We start from the raw sequence: 12,127 nt of genomic DNA, 5'->3' as shown, positions 1-12,127 counted from the left end.
GGTAGCATAAATTCTTGTAGTTGACATCACATGCCAATAACCCAACATCATACTTGTTAGGTCCTGTTCAATAATTGGATTTAGTCCTATTTTCTCCGCTTCTATATATTTTATATGTAAATTATTAAACAAAAAAGTATAGAGAAAAGATTCTCCCTTTCCTTTTCCGAATGCCAATAACGATTCAGATTCCACAAAAGCTATAATAAACAATTCATGCAGTGGAAATGATGTAGGATTAACACACAAAAGTAGTTCATGTGTGCAAATAGAGTCATAAGGCCACCCACATAAAAAATCATTATTAACGAATAAAATATTTACATATTGCAACAACAAATATATATAATGATAAGAAGAAGAAGAAGAAGAAGGTGAGAATTACGGTTACATTTAAGAACCTTGTACCCATTAAGAGCAACAACGGAATCCTACGGTTTAAAATAGCAAGCAAATGAATTAATTAAGGGGAATTGAATTAATTAATACGTGGAGAATCGTTGTTGCATAATCGGCCAAAACTTCTTTATTAGTGATCATCTCTGTTCATGCATGCAGATTAATTAATTAATGTTAGTTAAAATTTCAAGTTATTCGTTATAAAAAGAAGAAAAGGTTAATAACAATTTTATATTAAAGTAATTGATTAAAAATGATGTACATTTTATTCTTTTGAAACAATTAAATATTATGATTTCTGAAAATATTATTCTGAAATTTGAAAAGCAGATTCTTCAAAGAATTAACACGCTGGCGGCGCTCTCTGGGAATCATCATACGTAATTGAAGACAATGAAATCCCAAGTTGACTTTCTAATTACAAATTTTTTTTCTCTCTCTATGTTGTAAGTAATAATATATTTTTTAATGACTGATTGATATAACTTATCTAAAAATTAAAAGTGATTATTTAATCTTACAAGCTCTTATCAAAATTTTTATTATTGTTTGTTTTTTCTTCTTTCTTTTTTTTTTTTAGTAGAGTTTTAGAAGGTTACATAACTTATTTTGCCTCAACTAGTAAAAACTCAAATTTTGAGCTTTTGAAAGTAGAGATTGAAAAGTTTTTTTTTTAAGTTAAAATATCTAATTTATTTTACTTATTTGATAATATTATTTTATTACTTTCATGACATAACTTTAAAAAACTTGTTTATTAAAATAATTTTATAATTTTTAATAAAAACTATCATTACAACCAAACAACTAAAATTTTTTTAGGCAAAATCTTTATTTATAAAAGCTCTACTAATAATAACTATATTTAAATAAATTTTATTTGAAAAGTTATACCAAACGAAGCCTTGAGACATTTGAACTAATTAGTTAGACAATTTCTCATCTTATTTTTTTTAAATCAATAGTTTAATTCTCATTATGAGTTTTCTCTCCAAAGATGCAAATGGCTTCCGTGCTCTCTCTCTCTTTTTGCTCAAGTTCTATGGTTTCGATTTTTCATTTTTCTTTTCTTTAACAAAGCATAAGGCTCATTATATTCCTTCCGACTAGGGGTTATTTGTTGCTTTAATGTTTAGTAAGAACCTTGCTCCGCCTAGATCATTTATTGAAAAAAAAAATTAATAAATAGAAGAAGCTGGGAAGAAGATCAATTAAACAGGTTCATGATTTTTTTAAAAAAAATATCTTTTCTTAGAGTTTAAGCATACATTGTATAAGAATCTTATATAGGTCATTACTGTGATCGCATTCTGTTGTCTGATATTGAAATATTCTCTATTCCTTTAAGTTTCAAGGTCATGCTAATTAATGTCTACATTAGCAACATAACAGAATATATGTGATATTTTTGGGGCATTGGGAAAAGGAATATGATTCTTGAAAATTGTTTCTACATGCAATTTATCTTGACCTTTTATGTATATAAATAATTTTATTTAAGACAATGACATGATTAACTGTACTAAATAACTAAACTAGGCATTTTGTGCTTATTCATATTTTTCTGAAAAACATAATAGAAAATTAATACTACTTTTAAAATTTTACAGAACATATCAAGAAAGAACGTTTATACAGACTTTAAACATAATATAAGATCCTGGTATAGATCATGTCATATTCTCTTAACGATCTTTTAAAAATTATTTTGGTACCTTTGCTTTGTCTTCTATTAAAGGGGGATTGCCACTTTCCCCCCTACAGAAATCAACATATATCATTTACTTCCCTGTTGTTTTTATAATAGCCAAAAACCCCCCTGACAGCATAAGTTTACAATATTACTCGTATTTTTAACTACTCTTTTATTTACATTTATTATAAATTAAATAAATTACATGAATAGAAATTAAAATAAAAATTAAGCATTAAAAACAAGAAATATATGTTTTGATATGAGAAAAAAATTAATAATAAAATTTTTTTCTTGTAATTATTTATTTTGTGAACATTTTCTTATAATAAATATTTTTAATATTTTAAAATTAAATGTAAAAAGATAGGCAAAATATTTTATTATTTATCTTATAATAAATTTTTATTTTTCATTCAAGTTTTCTTTTAATAATTTTCTTATATATTTATTATAAGAAAATTTTCACAAATTAAATAAGTACAAGAAAAAAATTTTATTATTAATTTTTTTGCTCATATCAAAACATATATTTCTTTTTTTTAATGCTTAATTTTTTATTTAGTTTCTATTCATGTGATTTATTTAATTTATAATAAATATAAATAAAAAAGTAATTGAAAATAAGAGTAATATTGTAAACTTATGTTATCAGGGGGGTTTTTGGCCATTATAAAAACAACAGAGGGGAAAATGGTATATGTTAATTACTGGAGGGGGGAAATTGACAATCTCCCTATATTAAACTTCAAAGCATTGGTCTCTTAGAGAAATCAAAATCAACAAAGGTACATGATTCAAACTTGTAAACCTAATCTAGTTAAGAATCACAATGTTTTGTGCATGTGGTAGAAATTGGACAATCGTGTACACAGTTAAAGTGGTAGGCAATGAGATTCAGCTTTGATATTCCTTATGATAAACGGAAGCACATGTTGGCCACTTATAAATATATATTCTAGTTAATTGATTAGCAAAAAATTCAGATACCTTAGTAATGTAACTATGGAATCTGAATATAAACTTTATAAATCTCGGTCGGCTATATATATAGATCCATTGCTAACCTAATTTTATGTTATGCATGGATCCACAGATGGATTCTCTTAAGATTTAGGCTGCAAATTCATCAAGATTTTTTGGAATATTTCCATCCTTATCACAAAGTCTACAATGAGCAACGATAAAATGAGCTTAGAGATATGTCAAAGACAAGAATATAATTTCCTATTCATAAGAAATAAATCAGTTATATGTTCGAATTAAATTAAAAAGGCAATTTTTCTCCAATTTGATTGAAGAGTATATAAATATTAAAAAACTTGGGAAATTATTTGTAAAGCTTCAAGCAAGATCATATTTGTTCGTGGGGTTGAGAATGGATTCAGATCCCCTACATAATTTTATCTTTGATTTGTCTTTTTAAGGTCCATTGATTTGTGGTTGATATAAGGAAAATAAAAAATGGATACATTTAAACTATACATGACCAATAATTTACATGTGTTGTAAGATCTTTAAAAGGTAAACAGAGACTAGATGATCATAAAATTTTCATTTTACTACAGATGTGATTTTAAGTCAAAGCAATACAATACTAAAAAACACCTTAACCAAAGTTTTACTTCAACTCATCCTTATCTCCCACACCCCAACCCACAGATAAACACTCTAACAAGTACGCACCTTTGAGCTCTTTGAGTAATGGACCAAGTTTTAGGCTTGGCAACGATTTTTTGCAAAACATAAGTGAGGCAAGAAATAATGAAATCAAAATTTCTCACTTCAATCTTTTAAGGGAATTAGTGTAATAAGTCATTCACTCCCTTACAAGAATGTACGTCAACTAAAATTTATTTTAGAGAAAGATATATATAGGGTCATATCACCAATCATGTTCGCAGCAAGGAATTCTATATATATATATATATATATATATATATAGTATAAAAGATACAGACGTCGAAGAAACTTCTATACATACCGATATACATATGTACATGATTTGAAGGAATTATTTAGGGAAAAGAGAGAGAGAGAGATGATGATGATGATCCGGCTTTAATTATTTTATATTCTATTTGGCGTCTCAATTGGATCTCACTTTGGTATCAAAGTATGATGTTTATAAGTCAGTGGATTTATATATAGGAGGCATCAGATGCAAGGAAGTTAAAAGAAATAATAATAATTCCTAAAGATTCTGATAATTAATCAATTAGCCCGTACCCCAATAACCTCAATATGCCAACCACTGGGGCACTAGCACACACTAGTGGAATCTGAATCATACGTCAACTATTTTGCCACGTGTCTATCAGAAATTGCCAAAGTTACTGATCAATCGTTCATGTATATGAAAATTGACAGGCGAGATTTTGGAGATTCTCTCTCAGTTCATTAGAATTACGACTTCATTACATTACATTTCATTTATAACAAAAAAAATCAAAAACACAATAATATAAAGACGACAAAATGGGGGATGAAAAGACAAATATGCCCATCACTTCACGTATCATGGTTGTTGGTGGACTTCATTAGTGTCAGCTGCTGGGACATGCAGCATGCTTAGGGCAACCAAAGGGAGTTTGTTATTTGCTTCAGATTTCTGTAATTCAACATGATGATTAGCTTCAATATCTTCAATCATAGCTGAAGCTGTGAAGTTTCCATTTACTTGATTGCCCTTCACCGGATCTGGTATCTCATCGACGCCGAACTCCTCCATCTTCTCCTTGTGTTTTCCCCAGAGTACCGAGTAAAGTCCTACAACTATCAAGATTGCACCAAGCACACTGCACGCACCCCATGCCACAAAAACCAAATTAATTAGGTTGATTAATTAGGTTAATTAGTATTTAAGTGTTTGGTAATTAAAGGTCTCTCTAGGACTCAAGTACAGGGTTTGAGCCTCGCTAGTATGCGTACATTAATATAAAAAAAGAAAAAAAAAACAATCAATTAAATTACCTTCCAAGATAAATGTTCTCAGCAAGAATGAAAGAGCCCATGATGGCTACAATTATCATCATCAAGGGACTGAAAGCAGTTGCAAAAACTGGACCCCTTTTCTTTATCACCAGTCCTTGTACAAAGTATGAGATACTTGATGTTACAATTCCCTATACACAATAAAAATTAATTAGAATAATTAAAACTTAATTAATTGATATATCATCGAGAGAAATGAAAGTGAATATATTACAGCATAAGCTGCAGCAAGAAGGTTCATATCCCAGCCAATTTGCCACACAGAGGGCTTGTGCTCAATTACAAATGTGACAGCAATTGCTTGTAGAGTCCCCACAAAGCACATTAGTGATGTGAGTGAGAGCTGATGATTCTTGTATGTCTCCAATGCCTTGGTCTGTTAATTAAATAATTAAAAAAACACAATAATTGATATCAGATTAATTAATGATTTGTTCCAATTAAAATAAATAATGGGTGACCGCAGACACAAATTGCATTCACGGCCAACCAAACTATATATGCTCTTACTTGTAAAACAAACAAAGAAGCCCAAGCAAGAGTGGCTATTATAAGGAAAATGGAGCCAAGGAACCAATCTTTGTCAGATGATGCAGTGGAAGTAGTCGCATCGGATTTATCATGAGGATGCGCATGTTGGGTCCAAAACAATTCAACAATCGGTCCCTTATATAAGGTCATTATCATGGCTCCTGCTACTGTCACCGCTGTTCCCACTACTTTTGCTTGACACCTTACTTTCTTCATATTTATTTTCTCCATCCTTTGACCAAATAAAAAAATAAAAAAATTCCATGGTCAGCTTTCAAACAATTAAAGTTTCTTAATCAAATACGAATTATGAATATGGATCAGGATTAGTACTCAGCAGCGAAGTTAGTGTTGAGCCCTGAATCAACATCAGGATTTTAGTGCTCAAGATGTGTTTTAGTTGTTGATTCAGTAGTTAGCACGAGTAATTAGTTGATCATATATAGTGATTATATCTGTATATATATGTACCGGCAAATGACTGCCATGACAAAGGTCATTGCAGGGAGCATGTTGCTCATGGCGCATGAGAAAGTTGGTGACGTAAATTTCAATCCAGCGTAGTAGAAGTTCTGATCAATCACTGGCCTGTCAAATATATATGTTAAATAAAATTGTGTGTATATATATATATAAGTAATTAACTAAAAAAATTTCATGAACGTACCCGAGAAGGGCAAGGACAAATATTTGCATGAAGACTTTAAATGTTATCTTCGGTTGCGCTTTCCTGCTTGAATGGAATGAAAGAAATAAAAAATAACATTCGTCGAAAAATCAAAGTAGAAAATTTGATTAGCCAGAGTATGTGGTTTGATTCAACTAATTAACCTTTCGAGAAAGAAAGCGAAGGGAGCAATGACAGCCGTGGCGAAAGCATGGCGATAGACAACGAGGACATAGTGAGACATGCCACGGTTGAGGGAAACCTTTGTGATGATGTTCATGCCGGCGTACCCAAATTGCAGAGAAATCATGGCGAAGTAGGGTTTAGACGTCTCAAGAAAGTTGCTGCAACATCTTAGCTTCTCCATTTTATTTCTCGGGCAAATTTGAGTAGGAAAATTAATTAAAGGGGCTAGGAAAATTTAAGGGAAGGGATATTGTAGAGGAAGAGGAAGCTGGAAACAGCTGAAGAGCGCTTCCTAGTGAAAAAGGTACTACCTTGATGTCTATTTATATTGGTTTGCAAGAGGGAACGTTTGATATGCCTTTACATTTTGCTGATATCACATATATGTATGTATGTGTGCATGCGTGTGTGTGTGCATATATATATATATATATATATATATATATATATACATATGTATGTTTCTTTTTAATAAAATAAAGAAACTTGTACTTAATTTGATATTATTTGATTGTTACTCAAATTTTTTATTACATATAAAAAAAACTTTAAAAATTAATTGGATTTTACTTTCGGAATCAACTTTAATATACTGCACATTTGTTTAATGTATAATTCATATATGTATATATATTTTAAAAGAAAATGCTTAATGTAGAGAAAGATGAGAGAAATAAAGAAGAAAATGGAAGAGGGAGAGTGGGTGGGTAGAGAGAGAAGGTAAATTTCTCTCATCTTTCTCTACACCTAGCACTACTTTATTTTAAATTATATTTAAAACCGAACATCGATAAGATCTTCATCTAAATCAGTTTTGTTAGGATGGAGTCCTGATATCTTGTTTCAAAATGAATCGAATGTCCTGATATCTAATGTCAAAATGAGACAAATTTACTTTTAAATACTTAAAAAGTTCTATGATGGTGCAGTTATGATACCCAAACTTTGGTATTTAAAAAATTATATGCTAGTGCAATCATAATATCTATTATCATAACAATCAAATTCACTTTTAAATATTTAAAATAAAATCAACATCTATAATACATGTAAAAAAACTCAAATTTTCGACTTCGACTTTAAAAATGACATAAGGCGCGTATCTATGGCTCCACCATATATGAGTGGCTTGCATGTATGATTCATGTGATGTTATGCAAATTATCTATTTCTAAGGGAAAGAAGGGTACGGAATGATATGAAAGAGAGATGGGTTAGACGTGGCAGATAGTGGTGGTAGAATACCTGAGTCAGTCACTTTAGTACATGAAGGTGAGTGGGTGATGTAAGCTAATTATGTCAACAAAGTCCTAATCATTCCTTTATGAAAATATGCTAACGAAACGACATTGAAGGATGATATAGTGATGACAGAATCAATTATAACATCGTGTGATTTTACGGTGTTAATAAATTATTTCTTTTTTTTTAATACCGTATGATGTTACATTTAAATTTTATCTTCCTTGTAACTACTTTTTTTTGGGGGTTTAAAGATCATTTTATTTATTAGTCAAGTTTCCCCCCATGATGTGATCATTGCATTGGCAAATCAGGACCTTTGGATAAATCAACCTTCCACAAAACAATGAAATCGATAAATAAATTATATTAAAAAAAACAACTTACTTTTACGTTATTTCCGAATAATCACACACTCGTGAAACACTATTGGATTCGCATAACACCTAGAAGCTGGCCATTGTGATTAATTGAAGCAGCAGAATCATATCTCTTTGGGATAAGAATCTTTAGTTGAAATCCTTGCACTTCGTATAATCAAATTTTCTTTCCCCCACCTCTCTTCTTTTACACAATTTCATTCACTATATGTATATGGTGAGGGTTCGGGCATTTCACTAATACACTATATATATTCTACTTGATAATTAAGTGAAGGAGTAAAGTACTTCGTCATCTCGAGATTACACCAAAAGAGCATTTTCTTTTTCGCATGAATGTTTCCTTCCTGCTGCTGGTTCAGCTCGTGTGGCAACAGCAAAAAATACTTCAATCCTCACGTTAGCGTTTGATCTGAGAGAAAAAAAGCGGGAAAAAGGAAGGAGAGAGAGGAAAAGTATAGAGAATAATATAAAAATAAATATAATAATTTGAGAATATATGGGAAAATTTCCGAATAATTGAATGTGATCCGAATGATCAATAAAAAATATGTGTTTAGAGAAAGTAAATTAGGTGAAAAATAACCAATTTTCCTGCTGAAGTCTTCCTAACCTTTAGGATATCTAGCCTTTATGATAGAATCTGTCTAAGTTATCACCTGCTCAGCAGGCTTACACATATACTTGTCCTACAAGACACTTCAAAAAGAATTTTAAGTTATATTTGATTAATTATGGACAAGTGGCAAAGGTGGTATATACGTCAATCTACCTTATTCCTTTTTTATTTTCAATTTTTATACTGTTTTGGAAAAGAGCAAAGTACCCCACATCCAAAGAGAGAGAGTATATATTGATGATATATATATATATATATATATATGACCAAAACATCCTTGAGTGCATAAACAAGTAACTCCCACACAAAGGATTTGTCACAAAATGTGAAAGCAAGCAAGTGGAGCACCAAGAATAAAATGGGCGTCTAATCACCTCCAATCACCTGACATGAAAAAGTATGACACCCAAATCCCACAATGATGGAAATTTAATTCTCAATTCAAAAAAAAAACTCAGCGCATGCTTTTATACATATCAACCGTTAATTCTCATAAAAGATAAATTCCTTTTACATATGCATATCCATACACACACGTGCATGCGTGCGTGCGTGCGCTTTTACCATGTGCGTGCGCGTGTGTATGTTTGTGTGTGTGAAATATTAATTCGGTGGGGATTTTGGACTTTTTTAATGTCAAAAAAGTTGTTAAATCATAATAGTATTATGTCATTATATTATTAAATGCCATTAAATCATGTGACTTAACAACTTTCACAAATATTATGCTATTAAGATATATGACTTAATAACTTTTTTATATTTTAACAAATTTAGAATCCTAAACTGGAATATATAATGTGTGTGTGTGCGCGCGCACATGTGTATAAAGTAGATACCATTAGACCAATTAAAAAGATATTTCTTCATGTGGATTCCAACTATATAATATCTCTCAAATGTAATTACTTGTATTTTTTGTAATGTACATTTGTTTGTTAAGTAAGAGCAACATGATATTACATATCATTTTAGTGAACGGTTCGTAATATTATGAAAGAAAATTTATACGAAGAGCAAGATGTACAAAACTTCTAAAAGTGAGAACAAACTGAATGTCGTTATTAATTACTAGTTACATTCTTTTCTCGCTAGAAAATAATAAATCGAAATCTTAATAGGCAGGGAATATTGGTTTCCTAAAATAAAGCTACCCCTCACTAAGAAAACAAACTAAAATGAAGAAAATTTATCCGATTAAATAAAGGTCGAACAAATAATTAAGACTTTGTTTCCTATTCAACTGTGGAGTTGAAAAAAACCATACAAGAGCAGGGTATCGTAACTAACCCAAGGATTTGGTTGAGTGATTTTCATTTTCAAGTAATTTTTTTTTTAACTGACTGTCGAGTTCAAATTTAGCAGAGGTGGGAATTAAAATACAATTTGGGTTGTGTTCTCCACATACCTTTTAAAAAACAATAAATAATTTATCAAAAAAACAATAAATAAAAATTAAGGGGCTGACAGAGTGTTTTCTAATAACTTTTTTTTTTAATGGGCACAAGTCACCATGTTCGAATTCTGAAAAGATAAAGTTATAAAAAAGTAATTTGGGCTGCTTATGGAAAAAATTAAAATTCAACTTATTAATTAATTTTTATTTTATTCATGGACTAATTAATATTTTCTACTTTCTTATTTTTTTTTAAATTGCATAAAAGGTTATTGAAGGGTTACATCAGCACAAAAGTGGTGTGCTCAATTTGATATGAATTTGAAAGATAGGGAATGAGGCATTGTTGGCACAATAATGGTAAACAAAGATAGATGGTGAGGTGCAAAAAATAATTAAAATTTTATGGAGGGATTAGTGGGGGTATATAATGTGCCCCAGCTATTGTATTTTGTATATTTGTCGGAATTCCCCAGGCCGTGCCTAAAGGATCGATGCAAAGTTTTACTTGTTCTCTAACCCTTGTCTGTATTTTCTAAATTATCCTTAATCACTTTTACTATCCTTTGTCAACTTTAATTTTATTTGCTTATAAAGAATACAAACACCATCATCTATTAATTAATGAGACTTAATCTTATGCGCGTTGTCACGCACTTTATGGTGTGCGATAGGACCTGTGTTGACATTTTATTGAGGGGGATTGTGGACCTATAAAGCTATAACACAGTTCTACTAATGAAAACTTGCAACTGATCAAAGTTCATTTGGTAGTATCATCTTCGGATATTATTGGAATTGACTCAGCCAAGACTATATTAATTACAGGCTTGTGCCTTGTACCGGTTTAGAGGCATAACTTGTGCACTTAGATCTGGCATATTACATGATTGATGAAACTACTATATCAGAGGCATAAGTCATGTATTCTTCCTTTTACACTATCAGTTATGTAGTATAAATATGTACACGTACGAAAAATAAACGCAATATATATATATGAGATCCTTTTTCTTTAATTTTCTCTAATTTGCATATATAAACGTCCACTTTTAACTTCTTTCAATTTAAGCAAAGGTTAAGATAAATTTTTACTTAGTTCGTAAGATTTGGGCTAATTTACCTAATTACTCCTTGTATTTTTAAAACTTATATAAAACGTCTCTATTGCTATTTTCTACCAGATCTGACCTTTTAAGGAAAAAAATATATTCTTATCTGATATAATAATTTAAAATCAAATAAATTGGACATGCAATGGGTAAAAAGTGGAGAATAAGCAAGTGAAATTTTATTAGAAAAATATATACAAACATGGAAGCTTGAATTTTTTTTAATAAAATATAAGGACTGACTTGAAATTATTAGCTTGAACCTTATTAGAACTAAAAATTCAAATTTAGGCCACTGCAGGGGCGGTGAGTGCTGAAGGCTAGAGGGGGCTACAGTACCTGCAGACTTCAAAAAAATTTTGAAATTTATAAAGGAAATAGTAAAAATTAGGTATAAAAATATGATTTGCCCGTGTAAAATTAATTTGTAAACTTTATATATAGGATAAAAATGCAATTCTATGTTTTGTGAAGATACAATTAAAGTGGTCCAATTGTTTGATCATTATTTTACTAATTGTTTTTTCATTCTGATAAAATAGCAAATTACCTTTTAAAAGTTTGATAAAGTTTGGACCCACCTCTTTAATTTTTATTTTATTAATTACTTTTCATTTTATTTTTTTATTTATAACAGTAGCCTCAATTATCAATCAAAATCCCCAAATCGAAATTGTTGAAATTACAAGCAAAATTCTCAAGTTCCCGCTGACTACACCGCAGTTATAAATATAAAAAATCTAAAATCGATTTTATATTAATACTTGAAGTTTGAACTTGACCCCTTAGGAGATTTACTCCAAGCTCCGCAAACTTAAGTACCGCAAATTAAGATTTAGTTCTCTTTTCCCAATTTTTTTTTTTTTAATTTTAGATAAAGCACTATAGTTATTCATCGATTTTCTTAA

The 12,127-nt window shown here is 30.1% G+C and overlaps 1 protein-coding gene across 1 annotated transcript; it reads right to left on the bottom strand.

Annotated features, from left to right (window-relative positions):
* Positions 1-4,569: 4,569 nt before the first annotated feature.
* Positions 4,570-6,736, bottom strand: LOC18040730 (WAT1-related protein At5g07050). Its single transcript, XM_006432315.2, has 7 exons — positions 6,449-6,736; positions 6,285-6,347; positions 6,089-6,205; positions 5,597-5,849; positions 5,301-5,462; positions 5,066-5,217; positions 4,570-4,890 (listed from the first exon to the last, which is right to left on the bottom strand). Exons 1-7 carry the CDS (start codon positions 6,649-6,651, stop codon positions 4,611-4,613), a joined length of 1,230 nt encoding a protein of 409 aa, XP_006432378.1. The 5' UTR covers positions 6,652-6,736; the 3' UTR covers positions 4,570-4,610.
* Between the last annotated feature and the right edge of the window lie 5,391 nt (positions 6,737-12,127).

This window comes from Citrus clementina, unplaced genomic scaffold (genome assembly GCF_000493195.1).
Source record: "Citrus clementina cultivar Clemenules unplaced genomic scaffold, Citrus_clementina_v1.0 scaffold_5, whole genome shotgun sequence".
NCBI lineage: Eukaryota > Viridiplantae > Streptophyta > Magnoliopsida > Sapindales > Rutaceae > Citrus > Citrus x clementina.
The sequence above is the reverse complement of the archived record's forward strand: the minus strand, read 5'-3'. Positions and strand labels throughout refer to the sequence as shown.